The 22,616-nt window shown below is 46.9% G+C and overlaps 1 protein-coding gene across 4 annotated transcripts; it reads right to left on the bottom strand.

The window, feature by feature from the left end:
* Positions 1-131: 131 nt before the first annotated feature.
* Positions 132-22,616, bottom strand: Znf746 (zinc finger protein 746). Of its 4 annotated transcripts, XR_007588317.1 has the most exons (8): positions 22,442-22,616; positions 19,333-19,632; positions 19,123-19,204; positions 18,269-18,382; positions 4,484-4,675; positions 3,750-3,875; positions 1,193-2,751; positions 132-703 (listed from the first exon to the last, which is right to left on the bottom strand). XR_007588317.1 is itself a non-coding variant. In XM_050119942.1 (7 exons), the coding sequence occupies exons 1-7, from the start codon at positions 22,463-22,465 to the stop codon at positions 1,622-1,624; spliced, it is 1,968 nt and encodes a 655-aa protein (XP_049975899.1). In that variant the 5' UTR covers positions 22,466-22,616; the 3' UTR covers positions 132-1,621. The 4 variants fall into 4 exon arrangements, 3 of the variants coding, with proteins under 3 accessions (XP_049975899.1, XP_049975900.1, XP_049975901.1); XM_050119942.1 differs by having other exon boundaries at positions 132-2,751; XM_050119943.1 differs by having other exon boundaries at positions 132-2,748.

Raw genomic sequence — 22,616 nt, 5'->3', positions numbered from 1 at the left:
GAAATCACCTTCTCATGTTCCCAGAGTGGCCAAGTGTTAGCTGTGGGCTTGGGGCATGGCCTCCTAGAGAAGCTGTTTAGAAGCAGCAGGGAAAATGGCCAAATGTCTAAGAATGGATCCATCAAACAGCCTTGGTGCTGGTTAGGTTTTATTTTAACAGAATGTTTTCTGTTCATTTGTTTTTCAAAATATCAGTTATATCAATATTAGAAGTGTAAACAGGTACAAAATATACAGTACATAGAAACAATCTTCTTAACTAGTCTATTTCTAATAAAAGTACGCAGAAGGGAGTTGAATGGGCACCATGGTCTCTGCCCTCTTCAGGGAGTCATTACCCACTTGTGGAAGAGGACCAGTGGCTGCTTTAACAAAATGGGAATGGCTATGTGTGGTGGGGACAGCACTGTACTGACAGAAACTTGGACCTAGCTCTAATTCCATTGTGAAGATAATCCAGGCAAGCCTGAGGAAGCCACTTACCCAGTTACCTGGCATTCCAACTACCTGTGTGTCTAGTCATGCAGAAGCACACATACTGGGGGCCGTCCAGCTTGAGCTGCCGAGGCCGTTCTCTGTGTCTTGATGATCTGATCCATTTGTGTGGGACAAATTTTTTAAGAGGGCAAGACCTCAAAAACCTCTCCTTCCCTAAACTGGTGTTCCACGAGAGCTGAGACTCAGCTGGAGCTCTTCCCAGTTCCTGGAACACACAGTACTTGTAGTTAGAGGCTGTGTCCCCTTTGAGCCCTTTTTTTTTTTTTTTTTTTTTTTTTTTAAAGAACCACCCATCTGCTGCTTCCCAATGTGAGGTGGAACCATTTTGAAAACGAACATACTGCACAATGGGCAGCCAAGAGAAGCATCTATGGATAACAGACATAGCCCAAGATGGGTGGCCCTGGCTTTCTGTCACCTCATGTTCAAGGGCCCAACACTGTCCAGATCTAACACTACTACAGCGCAATACAACTCTTCCTAGCCAGGCCCAGGAGTCACTACTACAGTGAATGTTACCACCTTGGACAGGTACCACCGATGGCTCAAAAAGGGAAAAGTCAGGGCTGGGCATTAGGGTCTTTTCAGAAAGTAAGGAGTCCTTACTGCTGAGTGGAAGCTGTCTAGGCCCCAGTGCCCTCATCACCCAGGGCCTAAGGTTCAGACCAGCTGCCTGGACAGAATGGGAACTCACCTGCCATAGGACTGTATGGTCCAAGGCTGGGAATGCCTTTGCCTGGTCTTCCCACTGACCACCTTTCCAACACCAGTAAGACAAGGTGGACACACAACCCTGAAAGCCACAGTACACCTCAGAACTTCAACCGGTGTTGCTACTATCTTCCATCTTTTTTCTCAAGAATTAAAGAGAAAAACAAAAATGGGTTTGTAATTAAATTACTTAAGACTCTACTAAGGTGTTCAGTCTCACAGTCAGAATCCTACTCTCTTTAGGTGGAGGCTGCATTGATAGTTTCTTTCCAGTGATCAGTTCACCAACAGGGAAATTTGATTCTCTGCCAAGTCTCCCTTTTTGCTTCTGAGCTTTCTGGCCACCCTGCTGTCTGCACACGGGACTTTGTACATTTGTGGCCTGCAGGGACCATAGAAGGGTTGGGGGCCCTCACAGGTCCCCTCCACCATCAGTGGGTCCCAGGACACTTAGGCCACAAGTCCAGTCAGTCACAAGGTCTGTGGAAGCCATGGGTCCTTTGGCTGCGGGGCTCTTGAAGGGGTCGGGAGGAGCTGGCAGTGGTGGTAGTGGCTGCCCATGGGTAGGCGCCTTGGCCACTGCCGGGTGGTTGCGCTGGTGCTTGCGGAGGTGGTCCTTGCGGATGAAGCTCTTGCCACACACTGTGCAGGTGAAAGGCCGCACACCAGTGTGCGTTCGGTAGTGGTCGATAAGCTTGGAACGCTCTGTGAAACGCTTCTCACACTCGGTGCAAGGGAAGGGCCGCTCGCCAGTATGTAACATGCGGTGGCGGATGAGGTGTGCGGGGCGGGTGAAGCAGCGGCCACACTCCCCGCATCGCAGGGCGCTGCTGTCCCGTGCGCTACCCCCGCCTCCGCTGCTGCCTCCGCCGCCACCACCACTACTGCCACCTCCACCTCCACCTCCAGTAGCGGTAGAAGCTGCCCCCGTGCCCGCCCCGTCAGGCAGTCCACAGCTGCGCTGGTGAGCACTCAGGCTCACCTGCAGCTGGAAGCTCTTTCCGCATGTGGCACAGGTGAAGGGCCGGCCTCCGGGCGGCGCTGCTGGGTGTTTCTTCTGTCCCGGCTTATGACCAAAGCCTTTTGTCCGGCCGGGATATTTGCAGGGATCGTTGAAGGGTCTTGAGGCCTGGCTGGGGTCCAAGATGGCATCTCCATTGTCAGGAGAGGAAAAAGGGAGCCCCTCAGGCACCGTCCTTGGGTTCAGGCCCACTGGAGGTTTGCACCGGAAATTCCAGCCCCACCGGACACCACCGAAGAGCCAATCCCCAGGAGGGGCCTCCTCCTGTGCTATGGCAGGACTGAGCTCACCAATGTCCCTCTCTGGCCTAGTGGGCTCCCGCAGCCCAAGCACCGTGTCCTGGCTAGGGAAAGAACTGCCCTGACTTTCCCAGGCTCCTTCCTGGACAGGGCTAGGAAAAAATCTTGCAGCTTGGCCTGGTGCAAACAAAGTCCCATGAGCCTCCAGGTCGGTGGGATGCACAGGTGTGGCCACCACCTCCTCTTCCTGGACTTCTGTTTTGATGACAATTTTTACGTCTGCTGAGAAGAGAAAAGAGCAGAGATCATTCTGGACATTATTAAAGGGCAAAGGGTCAGCCCCATCGGAACACCACAGCTCACACGAGCAATCCGTCCTGTTTGAGAGGCTAGCCAAAAGCTTCATCTGGCCCGGTGACTTCCCCACTGTAAAAGCAACCCTAAATTTCGTCCCCAGATTCTGTTTTCCCTTTCTTTGGCTGTTAAATCATGAGTTTATTCTAAGAAAGGGATTCTGAACGTGATGGCCATGTACTAAAAATAATGCAGAAGCACAAGCTTGGCCTCTGAGGCATCTGGGACTCTGTACAGCTGTCAGACACATTTCTTAACCACAGCTCCACTGTGAATGCCCAACTCCACAGGGCAACAAGGTTAGCTTGGACAACACATCTAAAGGTACCTCAGCATGCCATCTGGTACACAGTAACTGCAGTTACTTGATGACCAAAATGTTACTGAACAAATAGAACTGTTTGACTTTATATAAATATATTGAATTTCAACCCAAGGCTTGTTATTGGATTTTTAGTGTATTTACAGGTGGCAAAAGATGACAGAAATTTTTATTAATATTAATAATTGGCCTTCAAACAAGAGAATGAATACAAGAATGTGAGAGTTGTTCTTTCCAACTTTGGCTTCCGCTGTCGTTGGCAGCACTGATATCTAGAAAGTGGTTTTAGCTCAGTCTGTTTGCATCTGTGCCATGGGAGCCACAGGTTGCCTGGGGGGAGGGGAAGGCCTGTCCTCCAAGAAATCAGACTATTTGAATAGATTGGCTAACTCTACACAAAAGGAACTATCTATATCTATAAAAAATATCGGCATCCTCAAGAAAGGCTGTTCAAATCAGAGAGTTCTGAAGGAGAAGAGAGCAGAAGGCACAGCAAGCTATAAGATCAGACTCAGTGCATGGTGGCTGGAAGGATGGGACAATTGACCAGTAAGAATAGGCTCCCAGGCCAGGCATTCATTCTCCTTTCCTGCCACTCCTGTACCTTCTGTGGATGCTGCTGTGTTGAGCTTCAGTGTCCCATCTGAGCATGCTGAAGAGGGGTGGTGGGGAGGGAGATCTGCTTGCCAGGAAGTGGGCGGGATGGTGGTTGAAAAGTTGGAATGGACACCTGTAAGGAAGAGAAATTGTAGCCTGTGGGTTAGGGGAAGGACACGGACATGGGAGAATAGTGAACATGAAAACTGAGGGAGGGTAAGGCAGGGCAGCAAAACCCTGAAAGCCCTGCTCTGAATGTCCATGTGCATTGGCCTCTCTGAAGTCAGTGTGTTTTGCTCCCTTCTCTGAAGCACTGGAAAAGTCAGATGTTATCAACTCACCTTTCTCCAACAAAAGGCGAGCCTATGCCTCAAGGAAGGTTTGAAAAACTTCTTGTCAGGCCAGATTTTTTTTCTTCTTTTTAAGATTTATTTTTATATTATACAGATGGGTATTTTGCCTGCATGTATGTCTGTGCACCATATGCATGCCTTGTACCCTCAGAGGCCAGAAGGGGCCATCAGATCCCCTTATGACAGTCTGCCATATGGGTGCTGGGAATTGAACCTGTGTCCCTGGAAGAGCACTCAGTGCTCTTAATCACTGAGCCCTCTTTGCAACCCTTAGGCTAGATCTTCTGAGAGCTCACAGTTCCTTATATGCTTTTAGGCACCTTCCCATCCTCTACCTTCAGTCCATAAAACTCATGCCAGAATCTGCTCCCCTGTCTCAATTACTTACCAGAAGTAGCATCTGTGGAGATGTCTCCTGCCCCAGAGTCCAACTGGCTGAGGCCCCAGGGCTCTTCCCCAATATCTGGCTGTCCAGCTGCCCAGGCTTCCACACCTAGAGCCTGCTGCTCCTGCAGCTGGAGCTCCCCTTCCTGCTTGATCTGCATCAGGAGGTCAGGGGCAGGAACTGGAGCGCCGGAGCCTAGGAAAAGGAGAACATGTGAGCCCCTCAGGCCTGAGCTGCATGTATATATGATCAAGGAGTGCAAGAAAGCCATGGCATAGGGTGCGTGGGTTGGTGAGAAGGAAAAACACGCAGACAGGTTCAGGGCTAGAGCTGATCCAAGGGTAAGTTCTAGCTGCTCTGGAGTTTTGCTCTCATTTGTATGTAATAAGGAATGCTTGACCTCTTAACTCTATCTTACCCTGCATGAGCTTCAAAGAAAGAGTCCAGAGGTAAAGGAAAGCAATTCAATTAGGGGATGGAGTGAGGAACATGTATGTACGCCTGTGGGCCAGAAGAGGCACCAGATCTCAGTACAGATGGTTGTGAGCTATTGTGTGGTTGCTAGGAATTGAACTCAGGTCCTCTGGAAGAGCAGCCACAGTGCTCTTAACCACTGAGCCATCTCTCCAGCTTGAACTTAAACTTCTGATCCATCTGCCTCTACCTCCCAAGTCCTGGGATTACCTGAATGTACCACCATTCTTTTTTTTTTTTAATGTAGTGCTGGGGATTGGACTGATGGCTCCTTGAGCTACAGGCACTCCACCAGCTCCTACATACACATACTTTTGCATATTTATAGCAGAAAAGATGAAATGAAAATTAATGGGCTAGTCAGGTAATGCAAAGTATTACAAAAGAAGCAATACCAACAACAAAAGCCTTCATTTACTTATTTATTTAATTTATTTGAGACAGGGTGTTGTAATTCAAAAAATGCTGCAAAGAGAAGTCATGCCATGTAACAAAGCTCACATAGGAAGAGGAAAGAGAAGGGACAGAAAAGTGGGCAGAGACAAGAGTGGCAGAAGAGAAAGGAAGAGAGAGAGAGATGGGGGCGGGTAAGGTCGACCTTTTAAAAGGGAAGGTAGCAAATGCACACAGGAGGTGCCCCTAGTGGCTGCAGCTGAGGACGTATCCTGTCAGGACCCTAAAGGCAGGCCAGTACAAATGCCTGAACACTAACACAGGGTCTCTCTATGTAGCCTCAGCTGTCCTGGAATCCACTGTGTAGACCAGGCTGGCCTCAAAACAAAAGCTTTTAAAGAGCAGAAGGAAGCTGCCCTGTGCTCAGGCCTCTAGTCCCAGCTTCTTGGCAGGCAGTGGGAGAGAATCATAAGCACATTATTTATGGTTCTGAGACCCTGCCTCAAGAAGTGGGGAATAAGCAAAGTCAGTCAAACAAACAAAAACAGCTGGGTACACAGTGCTAGGTAGAGAGTACTGGCCTAGCATATGGGAAGCCCTAGGTTTAATTCCCAGTTTGAGAGAGGAGGAAAGACATGAGAGTGGAATTAGTAAAGTAGAATACGGGAAAACAATGCGGAGAACATAAGATTAGTTTGCTGAAAAGAATATTAAGCCAGTTCATCTCTAGTAAAAGTAGGAGGAGAAAGGAGAGACCCTGACGGTCTGCACGATGCAGCTGAGGTTAGCCTGGTAAGAAGCCCACTGTGAAAGGTGTTCTACACGAACGCATCCCTGGGAAATTACAACATGCCAAAACACCCCGAAAGGAACAGAATACCTAAACAACCTTAGAACTAAAATATACTACATCTATCTAAAGCCTCCAGCAAAGAAAATTTGAGACCCACGTGGCTTCAATGGTGTCTTCTTTACACCCAGAGTAGATCATTCCAACAAACTGAGCAAATAATAATGGAGACAACATAATGGCTTATGTCTTTAATACCAAAAGCAGGAGGAGGCGGTCTACAAAAGGAAAATTACAGTCTAACTGACGAACACTCAGCATAACAAATCTACAATGTACACAAATGTTCACGATGCAGTAAGGCTTATTCCAGGATCACAAGGTTGGCTCAATTTTAGGAAATAATGTAATTTACTGTATTAGTACACTATAGAAACAAACAAACAAGTATCATCTCGATAGATGCCAAAGTCAACAACAAATCCATTCTATAAAAGTCTGTAGTCCCTCCTGTTGGATGTTGGAAACCTCTAGCCTCCCGGAACTGTAGGACTTGTTTAGTGGCATTTTCAATGTGGAAAGTTCAAAGCAGTCTCTTTAAAATCATGAATCACTGGAGTGCCCATTATCACGTACATCACTAGGGTACCCACTATTACATCTATATCACACTAGGGTATGATATATTTCTATTTTCTACTGAAGTCATTACAGATTTGAAAACAAAAACCAATACATCTTTATTAATTAATGATGTGATTAATTTCTCAGAAAATGTGGAATAAGACAATTATTAGAAAAGTTATTCAGTATTAATAAGAATTTCAGCAAGATTTCTAGAAATGTCAACTAATGAGAAGCAACTGCTCGCTCCTTCCTTCCTTCCTTCCTTCCTTCCTTCCTTCCTTCCTTCCTTCCTTCCTTCCTTCCTTCCTTCCTTCTTTTTTGTTTTTTCGAAACAGGGTTTCTTTGTGTAGACCTGTATACCTAACTGTTCTGGAACTCACTCTGTAGACGAGGCTGGCCTTGAACTCAAGAGAAATCTGCCTGCCTGTCTCGCAGAGCTCGGCTTAAAGTTGTGCACCACCACACCTGGCCTCACAACTACCTTTTCTGAGGAGAAAACAATTGCTTTTTTCTCCTGTCATGGATCTTAACACAAGAAACAAAGGAGGAAAGCGGCTCAGCTAAGCTATTTTTATGATGATAATTCAGATTTTCACGTTCATCTGTGGACAAAGAACATTTTTACAATGACCCTAGTATCAGAAGTTAACCTGAGCTGACTGGAGTCTGTTCCTAGCAGAGAAGTTGAAGACACCTGTCTCAGGAGGAAGCCCGTGGTCCAGGGACTATGCTGTTCTAGCTCCTGATCCTCATCTCTCCGGTGTGGTGTGTTACTTCACACTATCAGAGGCGGCTGTGTGAAGGGCAGAGGACTGAAAACAGCATCTCTGCAGAGCTCCTGCTAGGTGGGAGGGGTGTTTCCTGCCTCTAGTCCCCATAAATCAGCAATAAACAGACACTGCTAGTTAAAACAAGATACCATTAAGCATAGCAATTAAAACAGCAACAGCAACAAAAAACCAAAGTACACATGGAACATAGAAATATAAAGAAAAAGTATAAGACCTTTTGAGCATAAAATTATGAAAACTTAGTGAGATATCCTAAGGACTGCAGGTCATCAAGTATAACGTGACTCTATGAGAGTGAAAAGTGTCAATACTTTGCAATTTCAAAACCCCACTTGTATTTTTCATGGCACTTGATTAGGCAGTGAAAGTTTTCTCACAATGGTACAGGAAAAAAACAAAGTGCTAGTAAGAAAGTACCAAGGTCTTCTCTGCTGCTCAGCAAAAAGCCTAAGCCTAATCCTGTTGGGCTAAGGACTTGAATGTGTAAAGCAAAGCTTGACACTTTCAAGAGGAAATACAAGACTTTACGATCTGGAAACTGGGAAATATTTCTTAATTGCTGGAGGCACAAAAGACTCATGCATGCAGGGAAAGACTATCAAATCTAAGTAAAGTGGCCTGAGAAGCATCTGGGTTTTAAAATACAGCACGGAGCACACTGCTCAGCAGAAGAGGACTGTCTATTGTATACATGGCCTGGAGTTCCAGCTCCAGCACACAAAACAATAAACCACTTCAACTTGAGAAAGTATCAGTACACACACAAAGATTCATATTTATACATGTAAAGAACTACAAATGAATAAGAAAAACAACTAAGCAGACAAGCAGAAGACTGGCCCCTGAACACAGCACACAGTGCTCCATCTCACATGCGCTCAAAGCCATTTCACTGCCACACAATGGTCAGAAATAAAAACACCTTTTGAATGAGGCAGGAGCCCCAGGACCTGCTGATAACTCCACTTCAGGGCCACTTTGACATTACAGTTGTCACTTCCAGGTCTATAATAGAGAAACCTTTGCAAATGCCTAAGAATTTTCACAACAGCATGTCCTTATAACAAAACAACCAAACCAAACCCAAACCCACAACTAACCCCAAATAACCCAAAACATAGACAAAATGCAACTACTCCCCAACAATAAAAGAAGTAAATGCAATGTGTTAATTAAAAACTTTGAAAGGGAAATCATGGAAATGAACAAGTTATTGGTTTTCTATCAACATAGAGGGCTCAAGCACAAATGTCCAATGAGAACAGCAAGCACAAGAAGAAAATCTGCACCATGGTAGCATTCATAAAAACTCTAAAACTAGGCCAAAACAAACAATGGTTTTTGGTAATACACACAGAAAATAACAATATAAAGAAAGGTAGTGCCTGATTTCTGTTTGTTAATAAAAAGGGCTGGGACTTGGAAGGGACTCAGACTCTGGAAGGTTCTAGTGGTGCTCAATTCTCATGTTAGGTGTTTGGCATCCAAGTTGTTCACTGCATTCTAGACACTTCATCATCCTGTTCTTGGATATTTTCATATTATGTGTGATGCAGAAAAATCACACTATTAAAAAATAAAAGGAGGTCGAGTGGTGGTGGCGCACACCTTTAATCACAGCACTCAGGAGGCAGGTCTCCGTGAGTTTGAGGACAGCCTGGTCTATAAGAGCTAGTTCCAGGACAGCCAGGACTACACAGAGAAACCCCAAAACAAAACAAAAAACAACAAACAACCCCCAAACCAAAAGGAACCCTCTATGTTTGATAATAATACTTGTCCAAAATAAACACTTCTGGCTAGGAGATGAGCTAAAGTGCTTGGGGACCACGTGCATGCAAGTCTCTATACTGGATTCCGCACAACTGCCCCAAAACCATCCACAAGTTTTGGCTAGATACAAGTAGAAGGGTACAGGTATGCATGTGTGCATGGTGCCGAAGGCAGCACTAGGACCTTGCATATTAGGCAAGAGCTCTATCACCGAGTTACATCCTCAGCCTGTGTTTTTTGAGACAGGACCTCATGATGGGAGTCTCAAATTTCTGATACTCTTACCTCCTGAATGTCATGATTATAGGTGTACACAGCTATGCCATAAAACTGTATTTTATTTAAAATTATGTAATAAATTGCTGATTAAATAGGATAGTCTAAAATAATTTAAGCTGCCTGACACGGATGCTGGGAAACAGAACCTGGGTCCTCTGGAAGAACAGAAAGAGTGGTCTTAACAACAGGATTTCACTGTGTAATCCTGTGCTGGGGACTGTGGACACCCAGACCTTGAATTTTCTATGACCCTTTGCCTGCCAGTTTTCCTGTGCTTGCAGCTGTTCTGAGCACAAGACCCTGATGGCAGGGGAGTGGTCTCTGGTGGCTTGCAGCTGAACAATCCTGAGACCTAGGGCGTGGCCATTGGTCAGGGAAGGTACTATATAAGCTGTCCTGGTACACAATAAAGTTGGCATTCTTGTTTCAAGGATGACCCGTGTCTCTTGTCTCTGTGTGTCTGTGTGTGTTTCAATCCCCAGGCCCTTGCCTGGCTCACCAACCTTCCCGTAAAGCAGACTGTAAGGTATAGGTGTCATATCGTAGTACATGTAGAACAGACGAACAGGACTGTAATACACTTAGTAGTATGGACATTACAGTCCTGGCTATCCTAGAACTCACTCTGTAGACCAAGTAGGCTTTGAACAAGAGATCCATCTGCCCTTGCCTCACAAGTGCTGGGATTAAAGATGTACACCACCACTCAGCTAGATACTTTGTTTTTTTGAGACACGGTCTCACTATGTGGTCTTGGCTGGCTTGGAACTTGCTATGTAGACCAGAGATTTACTTGACTCTTGTTATGTACATCTACCTGCTTCTGCCTCCCAAATTAAAGGTGTGCACCACCATGCCTGGCCCTTGGGAATATTTTTTTTTCTTATTTCATGTGTACTGGAGTTTTGCTTAATATGAGAGCGTTGGGTCCCTTGAAACCGGAGTTACAAGCAGTTTGAGCTGCCATGTGGGTGCTGGGAATTGAACCCGAGTCCTGTGGAAGAGCTGCCAGTGCTCTTAAACACTGAGCCATCTCTCCAGCCCCCTGTAGAAGACACTTTAAAGAAAATTCCAAGCCAGATATGATGACACACACCTGTAATCCTGAGTCTCAGTAGGCAGGCTTCAGGTATGAGGTAACCAAGGAAATGGAATCCGTTATCTTGGTAGCTGGGTCTATGTTCAAAATGCCACTTTGTGGCTGAACATTCTTAGACTGCAATTAGGTTATTCCCACTATAGTAAAACTAGAAGGAGGGGGCACTTTCCCAGTTGCCACACATGTGAACTAACAAAGGATATGTACCCTCCCAGGACCCAGGTTTCAAAATACCATTGATATTGTGATTTTTGATCTCTTTAGTGGGTTTCTAAAAAAGAGCATGGCAAGAAATGCCCTAGAAATGTGCTCCAGTGTACCATGATTTGGGAAGGAAAAGGTTACCTTATCACACAAATAGGCTATGCACCTCATAAATATTCATAACACTTCTTACAAAAATAACAAGTGCAAGATCTTTTCAGCTACCCACCCTTGGGTCAGCTTATTCCCAGCTATATGGAACACACTATGACTTTGCTTAATTGTGCTAAGTAAATCATAGCTTAAACTGAGCCCTTCTAATGAATTCTTTCCTTTAAGACAAGCACCCAAGAACTCTCCTCCCAGGTAACAGTTCCAGTGCTCAGCAGGCAAGGCAAGCCTGGGCAGCTCAGGGGGTGCCATGTCAGGTGAAAAATCAAGTATAAACTTAAAAGGAGGCTGGGATATAGCTCAGTGAGAGAATGCTAGCCTGCCATGAGCAAGGCCCTGAGTTTCATCTTTAGTGCTGAAAACAAAACAAACCACTTGATAAAAGGAAACATTAGCAGCAAAGGTGTCTATTCCACAACATCTTATTGTTAGAGCAGAAACAATGTTGTACAAGTCCCTGGGCTCTATCCCTAGCACTGCCATGACTTTTTGTAAAGGTTTAAAGAACCAAAGATGTCTGAACAGATGACTCACCTTACCTAACAAGAGCAGCATTTTTTAACCTAATGAAGCCAACGCATATCACAAGTATCCCTGTCACAACTATATAAAACACAAAATTACCTATTTTTTTTTTTTTTGGGAAACAACTACCAGAACAAGACTGTGAAACCTTATCCAACCACCTAAGAAACTGTCGATAAATGAGTTTTCCTGTGGACAGAAAAGCCCAGAGTTGTAACGATGGCAATTCTCCAGAAGTTAAATTATAAAGCAAACGAATACAATTCACGCATGCTCCCAAGAAGACTTTTCTTGAGAACATAAAGATTCCAAAATGCATATCAAAGAACAAAGATCCAACAACAGCAGAACAGTTCAAAGAGCAAGCAGGGCAGGTTTGACCCACGAGTTAAGGTTTGGAGGAGCTGAACAATGTGGTGTTGGTAGAGACAGAGCAACAGAGAGAACAGAGCCCTCCAACAGCCTTGTGGATATGCAGAAACTAGTTCAAGTTGGAGGTGATATTACAAACCAGCCAGGACAGGAGTATTTACTAATTAACATGCTTTGAGTCAGGGTCTCATATTTTAAGCCTGTCTCCAATTAGTTTTTAAACATTTATTATTATTGCGTATGTGTGTGAGTGCCAGTGCCCATATGTGTAGAGGTCAGAGGGTAACTTTCAGGAGTTGGTTCTCTCTTACCATGTGGGTCCTAGGGATCAAATGCAGGTCCCTAGGCTTGGTGGCAAGTATTTTGGGCAGGGCCTGTTAGCCATCCCTCCAACTTTCTCAGCAGTCAAGGATGATACTGAGTTTCCGATTTTTGGCTGGGAGTGGTGGCGCATGCCTTTAATCCTATCACTTGGGAGGCAGAGGCAGGCAGATCTATGTGAGTTTGAGGCCAGTCCGGTCTACAGAGTGAATTCCAGGACAACCAAAGATACACAGAGAAATCCTATTTCAAAAACAAACAAAAAAAAGTGTTTCTGATTTTCCTGCCTACACTCCCAGTTGGTTAGAGACATGTGGCACTGTTCCCATGGAAAAATTTTAAATTCTCCTTTGCAGCCTATATAAATATTAATTCTAGATGGATTAAGGACTTACATTTAAAAAACAAAACCTTAAAAAATGTATTTGGAAAATACATGGGCTGGTGAGATGGCTCAGCATGTAGCTGCTGAGTTTGATTCCCAGGATCCACATGGGACAAGAGAACTTATCCTATAAGCTGTCCTCTGACTTCCATGTGTACATGCACACCCACACCCCTAAATTTAAAGTGTAACTTAAAAATATTCAAAGGGGTTGCAGAGATGGCTCAACTGCTTAGGACCCAGGTTCAGTTTCCAGCACTCACATGGTGGCTTACAAGTCCATAACTCTAGTTCTAGAGGGAATATGATGCCTTCTTCTGGCCTCTGTAGGTGCTGCACATACATGGTGCACACATAAATGCAGACAAGACATTCATATACATAAATCTTCTAAAGAAGAAAAAATTAAGACAATATCTTAGCTCTGCTTTCTGTTTGCTCTGAGGTGAATAGACTCTTTTTTCCTCTGTGTGCTATGATATTCTGTCGGAGAAACAGAAATTAAACTGAGATACAATTTCACGCCTGCCTCGTCAAATGCTAATTATGAAAAGATGTCAGAAACACATTTCATAATGCTGATGGAAGAGGCTTCTGTTGATTCTGGGGAGAGCAGTGGTACTACAAGGGGTCACCAAGACTTGACACAGGGAAGCACCTTAGTCTGCTCCAAAGAAACATTTACATGTTGATACAAAGATGTGCTCAAGGATGCCACTACCATGCTGCTTTTGGCAGTGAAAAAGACATTACTGGAAAATACACTGCAACAGTTTCTTCTTTTGTTGTTGCTGTTTCATTTTTATAGGGTCTTACTATGTAGCCCTGGGTGACCTGGACCTCATTGCAATCCATCTGTCTCAGCTTCCAAAACACTGGCATACATTACTATGCCCAGATTTTTCTTTTATCTTGTTTAAGAGGCTTCACTAATGTACTCCTAGCTGATCTCAAGAGTCGTCTTCTTTCAAATGCTGAGATTACAGGGATGTGGCACATCCAGCTAAACAGTTGTTTTTCAAATATCAAGCACCTGAAAAGCCTGGCCCAGGTGCAATAGGCCCTGCCTCTAACACAAGTACTGAGGCCAAGGCTGGAAGGACTGAACTAAAACAGCAGGACTGTCTTTCGCAGAAGCAACACCCTAATATGTTAGTACAGACAAATGTGAAATACAGAGTAAAAATAAAATGACATTTATTTTGGCTTTCCAAAACACAAGGGCAAGCAGTAACTGTAAGAAGAATGGGACTTGTTGTGGAATATTATTTTAAGATGTGTTACATTTGTTTATGCTGTGGAACATCTGCTTTAATGATGCAAAGATATGTTGCATTCTTATATGTTACATTTGTTTAACTCTGTGAAACTGTGTTACTGTGTCTGTCTAAAATACCCAATTGGTCTATTAAAGAGCTGAACAGCCAATAGCAAGGCAGGAGAAAGGATAGGTGAGGCTGGCAGGCAGAGAGAATAAATAGAATAAAGAGAGGGATAGGGAAGCAAGAGAGATCAAGGAGCAAGAGAACAAGGAAAGGAGGACTCGAGGGCCAGCCACACAGCCAGTCAGAGTGAAAGTAAGGTATACAGAGGAAAAGCCCAGAGGCAAAAGGTAGACGGGATAATTTAAGTTAAAAAGCCTTTAATCCCAGCACTCGGGAGGCAGAGGCAGGCGGATCTCTGTGAGTTCGAGACCAGCCTGGTCTACAAGCGCTAGTTCCAGGACAGGCTCCAAAACCACAGAGAAACCCTGTCTCGAAAAACCAAAAAAAAAAAAAAAAAAAAAAAAAGCTGGCTAGAAAAAGCAAGGCTAAGGCATTTATAAGAAAAAAAAAGTTTCTGTGTGACTTATTTGGGAGCTAGATGGCAGACCCCCAAAAGACTAAAAGATTAAAAAAAGAAAAGACAAAAAAAAATCCAGCAACAGAGACTGACTGAGTCTGCAAAGGCAGTTAGTGATACCAGAGACACATTCCAAATACCAAACCATAGACATATCTTAAAGGATGGACTGAGCATACACTCAAAACCACTTCCTGAATTCCTAATCTGTTATAAAATATTTCGAGTATGGATTTATTCCATGAACAAAAAACACATACTTTTTATCGTCTGAGATTTCTAAATGGGAGGGAGGACATGCATATAAAGAATAGACAAATGCACAACACCTGGAACAAAGAGACTAGACTATTAGATGGGGAAATCTGAGGAAAGTCCCACTCAAAGGCTCCCTGCAGTGGCTCTGAAGAAGTACATCATTCAGGGATTTGGGACCACAAGCCTGAATGCTGAACAAATAGCTTAGAGGACAGTGGGATGAGAGTAGAAAGACAGGAAAATGGGAGGATGGCTGGCTGTGGAGACTGGATGAAAAGTTAGAATGTGCATTTTACGCAGCTCTCTGCTGGGTTCAAGCAGACTGTAGGGGTTAAGGGCAGGACCAATAATGGCAATCTCTCAGCAAGAGACTGAGGCTTGGAAGGAGTCTGGATAACAGAGTGGGAGGGCTAAGAAGAACGTGGATGTGTTGTAAACAGAGGGCCAGAGAACTTGGGGTTCTGGCTTACAGCTGAATGGATGGAGAAGCCAAGGAGAATGAGGGTTTCAAAGAGAGGTTACTAGCTTGCCTTGGATACACTTGCCATGGCTATCTATGGGCCATCCAAGTGGAGACACAGCGTAGGCAGTGGGGTGTGGGAAATTCAAGCAGAAGTCAAGCTAGGAGCACACACCTAGACATAGGTGCTGAGACCTAAGCTGTCATGAGGAAGGGACTGTGAGGATGAGGGGGACACCATTTCAGAAAGGTCCCAAGGCCACAGGAAACAGCAAAGGAAGGACATCAGGGGTGGGGCAGGAACCACAGGAGATGAAGTTGTCTTGTGTCTCCAAAGACAGGACTTCAGGAAGTAATGCTATGGTTGGGTGTGTCCCTGGAATCCCTGTGCTGGAAACTTAGTCCTTTGATTCTTGTTGATGGTATTAGAGGCGGAGCCTTTGGAGGCAATCAGGATTAGATAAGATCATGAGTGTGGGATCCCCCAAAATAGCCTGAGTGGCTTTGTGACAAGGGGAAGGAGGATTTGCTGTCCCACAATGGGATATCCTTTCTTGCTTTCATCAAGAAGGGTCACACCAGATATGGCCCCTTTGACCTTAACTCTCCAGCCTCCAGGCTAGGATTGTGGGGGAATCTATAATGACCCAGTCTATGGTATTCAGTAATAACAGAGAATGGATTAAGACAGTGAGTTATGGGGCAAACACTCTAGACACAATGAGGAAGGCCGGCATTTTGGCACCAGCAGTTCACTGGAGTCTGAGATGGTCAGGATTAGTGGAGGAGGCACCCAGATTAAAAGGGATGACTTGGAAACGTATATGCTCCCTCTGAAGCTTGACTGGAGGCCGGAGAAGTGGGGCAGTCTTGGGAGAGGAGTGGGATCAAGGGCGGGAATGTCTGCTGCCCTTGAGAAGGTGGCACAGGGAAGATTCTTGGGCCAGGCAGAAGGGATATCAAAAAATATCCAAAGACCACAGAGTGGTAAGCAGAGCAGCAGGCACAGAACAGGCAGGGCACCAGGAGTCAGAGGGCCATGAGAATTTTTTCTTAAAAAAAAAAACCAAAAAACCAATATATATATTATATATATAATAAGGTATATATAATATATCCATATATGGATAGATTTTAGATTTATACATGCACATGTGTGCTTGATGCAGAAGCTATCAGATTCCTTAGAATGGAGTTACAGATGATTGTGAAACACCATGTGGGTGCTGGGAAAAGAACCTGGGTCCTCTACAAAAGCAACATGTGCTCTTAACCACTGATCCATCTCTTTAGCCCTTCCCTGCAAGAGAAGGTTTTTAAAATTAAAAGTGATCTTTTAATATATACTGAAATTGTTGGTTGTGAGCTCTCTCTATATAAATAGGGCTAGGTTTGGTCTCTGAGTCATAATTTGCCAGCCTGAGCTAGTGAGGCAACTGAGATAATGCTGGTGACTACTGGCAGATGTTGGTCAGGAATACCAGATGAGGCTGGCTGTAGGGTTATGGGTTTGCCACTGGCAGCTGTCTGCGTGCAGGTGCAGAGCAGGCAGATGATTTCTCTGAGATCACGGCTTTGCCAAGTAGATAGAATAAATAGAGGGAAAGTGAGAGAGTGTATGAGGGGGTAATTAGTGATAGCCACAGGAAAGGAGGATGAGGAGAGAGTGAGAAGGCTTTGAAGGTCCTACAGATTGAAGACCTGCTGGACTTGAGGTTCTAAGGACTGGAAGAACTAGAAACAGGAAGTGGCTGTGGAATACATACTAGGGATGGGGACAGTGGAAGGGATGAGGCAAACATCAAGAGTGGCAGGACCACCACATGGCTCTAGTAATATTCACGAGTAGTGAGGCTGAAGGATGACAAGGTGGTAGGTGTAGAGGAGGGCAAGGACACCTGCCTACTGAAAGCCCAGTGTCAAAGGGACATGAGGAAGAGGACAAAAGAGCTGCAGGGCAGCAGCACTTGGAAAGAGAGAGCCAGGGCTCAGCCTGAGCAAGACAGATGGGAATACAATGGACCCATGGAGGGTCCTGAAAAGTACCATGGAGATATTAGGGTGTGGAGAGAAGAGATGAGGCCTGACAAGGGCATGGACTGACTCAATCAAGAGTGAGAGGAGGGCAGGGACCCAGAGGCCAGGACTGAGGAGGGAAGAAAGGCAGCATGCGAGTCCTGCTGACAAATTCCAATGGGCAGTGGACAGTGAGGGCCACCAACTGGCTGTTTCTTGGACCCTACTGGTTCTCACCAGGGAAAGTACCACGTTACAAACACTAGGAAATAAAAGCAGATACCAGGAACCTCTCACCCTTGGCTTGGAAGTCAAGGTGACATGTGTCCCCCACCAGGCAGCGAACTCAGTAGACACCTTTCCACCATCCAGCTGACCCACCATCCTTGGTACCAACAAAACTCAACACAATTAACTACGTAGGACTTAACCACAGGAAGATCTGAGTGACACAGTATCAAAAACGACAAACCCAAGGTGGCAGGACAGGCAAAGGACAGACAAGGGAGGCAGAGGCTTAGCAAAGTCAATGTCTCTTGCAAATGACTCAGCAAGGTCTTCCATGTAGGAACCCGGCATCCCTATTCTTCCTAAACTTGAAGAGGCGCTGATTGCTCCAGGGAAATGTGAGACACTGTGTTCAGTATCCAAGTCACCTGAAATAAACACCTGGTTCTAGTCACACTGGACCACACAGCTGGCCAATGGGTTTTCAAACTTCCAGTGTTTAAAACTGGATGACTCCTTGAGCAGCTCGAGCTCTTTACTCCCTCTTCTCTTATCCCCTAATTCTGTGACCCTGCTTCTGGCTTTGCTATCTATGCCCAAGATACAAATTACCAGTTTCTACACCATGGCTGAGTAAGTCAGTTGTGACTCAACCATGAAAGAGTTACATTTGAAACACTGTGTCTTTCTGGAAAGAAGAGTAGCACCAACCCTAGACCTTTATTTTTCTATGTTCACGTGGTCACCTGGTGTGTCCCTGATCTTTTCCCAACCCTTCACCTGGACTTGGGTCCACAGGAACTTCCGGGACCTTGGGGCCAGCGCGACGCCAAGTGCATGGCTCCTTGCCTTGTTCAATCTGGGAGAGGACCTCGGGTTTGGAGATGGCATAGTCTGAGGAAAGACAGGGTTAATCACATTCTCATCAGAAAGGGTGATAGGCAGCTGTAAAATCACTAATAGCCTAGAAACTAAATGTCTTGACTGGTACTAAACAGCAGTTCTCAATGGTAGGCATTCTGCTGCAACGTCTAGGGACGAGCTTGTGTCGACTCTAGGGGGTGGGAGAGTGCTACTGCATACTGAACAATGCATATGAAAGACCCCACCCCAAGCATCATCTGTCCACAGAGCTAGCTGTGTGGGATAGAGCCACACTAAGCAGCAGCATGCCTGCAGAGCAGAACATACTGTGAGTGCACTCACTCAGTCCACGAAACACAGAATTAGGGGATTAGAAAGTAAGGCCAAGAGGAGGGGGCTAGAGTAACAGGGCTTTGGGGCACTCTGTGATGTGTCACATAAAAGCCACCCAATTGATGGTGAAAGAACAATTCCTTCACTAAAGTGGAGTGGACTAAAAACTCCGGAGAGCTGTGGCACACCTGCACCCTACTCTCTGTAAAAGCAGAGATGTCCATACTTTGGGCCTGGTGAGGAGAGAGGCTACTGCTTTCCTAGGTCTGCTACTCCAAACAGAAGGGAGTACCTGACTCTTCACCCCAGAACATGGAAGGAGTCTCTTTGCTCACAGTATCTAGGGATCTATATAGACACCACTGAAAACAACTATATCACAAAGAGGTCTGGGGACTCTAAAATCCCACCTTACAGAGGCATGTGTCAGGCCTTACCCAGGGAGACCAGCGTCTCATAGTTGCCCCTCATCACGTGCTTGTAGAGCTCCTTCTGCCAGTCCTCCAGCTTGCCCCACTCCTGCTCAGAGAAATACACAGCCACGTCATCAGAGGTCACAGGAATCCAAAACCACAACTCACTCACTCACCCACATCCTTGCAGGCATGGACCCTTGGGCTCCCCATCCCAGGGCCCCCAAAAGCTACCTTGGGGACCTCGCCCTTGCTGCCAGGGGGAAGTCTCAAAATCCAGAAGTTCCGGTTGCGCAACAGATTCTCCACGTTCTCCAGACGCCGCTGCAGCAGCCCGTACTCCTGCAGCAGGGTTCCCAGCACGGCCCACTTGCCCTCCAGCTGGTTGCTGAACTCCACAGCTGTCTTCTCACAGTCAGCCAGCTTCTTCTCTGCCATCCCAGTTCGGCCTTCTAGAGAAAGCAGTCGAGCGGCCTGTGATTCAATCTTCCTCTCCATGGCCTGAATTGTAGCTGCCATTGTCCACGGAGAAATCTTCAAGAAAGAGGAGAAACCAGCATTATTCTTCTCATTGTGATCCTTCTATCCCACGCATGGGGGAACCAAGCTGGGAGTGGGGAGCCCAAGTATGTTGGAAGTAGGAACATCCTATATCATGCACCAGATCTTGCCTTAGTAACAGCCTCTTTGGGTTTAAAGATCTGGCCTGAGGCTAGCAGGTGCCTTGCTCAGGACTCTACAGCACACTGTGCAGATTTCTACCTTGGCCCTTCCACCCTATTCAGTCAGCTCCTGTACGTCCCTACACTGAGCATCTCTCCTGGTGGACATGATTTCTTTTCACAGTACAGTGCTAAACACATGGTAAACACACAGTGCGATTTTGCAAAATAAACAGTGACTTAGCATTGCTGGAGCGTTTTAGTGGAGAAACGATAAACTGCAGATTTACTAGGGCCCAGCCTGCACTTCTGTCACAATCACACAGGAACTGCCTGATGATGACCCAGCAAAAACTCCAGCTGCTTCAACTGAGAGGCACAAACAAGGGGTTGCTCAAGTGCTTTTTAAAAGAGCATCTCATGTCCCCTCTTACAGACAGATAAGCTCAATGGCCAATTCCCTTTCCTCCAGGACAACCTGATTTGGTCCCTTCCTAACTGCCCCTCCCCCATGAGCTAAAATTACCAATACTGCCAATTTTAACCAGTCAAAGAGATTTTGTTTCTGTGATGAAGTCTCACATAGTCCAGGTTGACCTAGAACCTGCTTGGATGGTGCTGAACCCTCGCTCCTCCTTGCCTTTATCACCCAAGTCCTGAAGTGACTCTTAATGCCTGGCATTAAGAGTTGGACTCAACTCCCTGCAAGGTATGAATCAGTCTCAGGCACGAGCTGTCCTGAGATCAGGGACATACTTAACCTGGTGGGGAAGGCAGACTTTTACAGCGCAGCAACAATCACAAGACTGATATGCGCCTGCCACTGGGAACGGCAGAGGCTGTAGCGCCTGCCCACTGGGAACGGCAGAGGCTGTAGCGCCTGCCCACTGGGAACGGCAGAGGCTGTAGCGCCTGCCCACTGGGAACGGCAGAGGCTGTGGCGCCTGCCCACTGGGAACGGCAGAGGCTGTGGCGCCTGCCCACTGGAGAGGAAGAACACGGGGGGGGGGGGCACGGGAAGAGCCCCTTCATGTATATCCAAGGTGCAACCTCCAGGACTGATTGGAGATCCCTGCATGGGGGCCTCTTCTGGTCAGTGCCTGAAGACACATGCTCCTTACATTCCAGAAGGATACTCTTTTAACAAGAAAGGGTGGATGACTACTTGTAAAATAAAAGTGACATCTAGGAACTAGTGTGGACTCATTTGAGTCACTGGGAACCAGAATGTGGGAAGACACATGAGAAAATGGGGCCAAGAGGGCTTGACCAGAGGCAGAAAAGCTGGTCTGCATGGTGCTCCAGAGTTTCTCAGGCTGTACAGGAGGCACAAGCTCTGACTGAGGACTTTCAGTGGGTCTCAGAAGATGGATTCTGACAGGCAGAACTGTTGTAAGGGAGAGTCTGCTGTGGGAGGATACCTCGACCAGCCCCGACTGGGATTATCCCAGAGTCTATTTCAGATGTATCCTTGTACTTTGCCACCATTCCCTCTGCTGCAACCTCTGTGTTACACAAAAGGGCATCTGCACAAACATCTACCTCAGTGATGTTTTTCTTGTTCAACATCTGAACAATGGGTCGGGTTTTTTGTTGTTGTTGTTTGAACTATTTTTGTGGGGTCCATGGACCTTTGAACTGTGTGGCTTGTGCTCTGCCTAAGCCTAGCACCTTGCTCACTCAAAGGGAAGGTGGAACAGCCAACTGCAAAACAGGCAGGGAAGCCAAAACTCTGAGCTCGAGAGGAGCCACTGGTCTAAGAGGACGCCAAATCCTTCCACTGTTCCCCACCCACATGACGAAGTCCAGGCCTTCCAGCCCCTTCCAACTCTGCAGCTCATAACCAAAACCATCTCTCCAGGCTTGTGGACCAGTCCTGTACTGTCCTGTCTCTGTGCCTTGCCTCTCTCGGCCCAAGTCCTATGAAGCCCTAGTTAACTCAGTTCACAGAAGCAAAGACTACCTGGCCAGGTAGGAGGAACAGGGTCTGCTAAGCACCTGCTTATTCGAACTTCGTTTCCACCAGGTTGCCACAAGCTCTTTCTGTTTGACCATATGGCTACTCGTGTACCTGTCTGCTTTTCTTATCACAGTCACTGAACTGTAAGCACTGTCTTCCCACACTTCCTCTCCGAGATTCTCGGCAAGTTAACTTCGCTGGACCTCCAGCTTCTCTCTTGTACAAAATAATAACTATAATAGTAACTATCCCACAGGTTTGCAGTGAGGACAGAAATCATGCCTAAACAGGGCTGAGCACAGCGCCAGCCTGGCTGGACAAATGGGAGCAGCCCTCGCGCCGCCCGGGGAGGGCCGGGCACATAGTGGGTGCTCAGTGTATGCGGAATCGACGTCGGACACCTCCCAGGTGCCACCAGGCCGCTGGGGGAGCTGGGGGAGCTGGGGGAGGGAAGCACCGGCCCGGCGCCGAGGAAGGAGCCCGGCCCGGGGACGCGCAGACCGGGAACTTGGCGCGGGTCGGCCTCCGGAGCGCGGACGGCCGTTCCCGGCTCCACCCGGTCCGGTAGGCCCCGGCGGACCTCGCGGCCGCTCGCCGCAGCCCCAGGACCCGCAGGCCCGGTCTGGCCCGGAAGCCCTCCTGGGGCCTGCGGCACAGTGTGCTGGGCCCCGGCCTTCCGGGGCCCGAGGCCGCGCGGGCCAAGCGCGCGGGCCGCCCTTACCGGAGCCGCGGCCGCCTCGGCCATGGCCCTGCGCTGTCCTGCCCGGCGCGGAGGAAGTCGACGCCGCGGCGCGCGGCCCCACGCAGGCCCGGCCGCCGGGTCCTCTCCGCCGGCAGCGCCGCTGCCTTCCCCGCCGCGCTCCTCGCAGGCCGGCCTCCCGCCGCTCTGCCCGCAG

The sequence above is a fragment of the Alexandromys fortis genome, unplaced genomic scaffold, assembly GCF_014885135.2.
Source record: "Alexandromys fortis isolate MF-2015 unplaced genomic scaffold, M_Fortis_MF-2015_v1.1 scaffold_177, whole genome shotgun sequence".
Classification (NCBI taxonomy): domain Eukaryota; kingdom Metazoa; phylum Chordata; class Mammalia; order Rodentia; family Cricetidae; genus Alexandromys; species Alexandromys fortis.
This window is presented reverse-complemented; position numbering and strand designations above follow the sequence as displayed.

Bases quoted from the DNA above. Each gene is read 5' to 3' on its own strand.
- Znf746 (XM_050119942.1), bottom strand. From the start codon at position 22,465: ATGGCCGAGGCGGCCGCGGCTCCG. The intron at 18,383-19,122 runs GTAAGGCCTGAC...GTCTTTCCTCAG, and splicing joins TGAGACGCTGGTCTCCCTGG to ACTATGCCATCTCCAAACCC. The intron at 3,876-4,483 runs GTAAGTAATTGA...TCTTCCTTACAG, and splicing joins CTCCACAGATGCTACTTCTG to GTGTCCATTCCAACTTTTCA.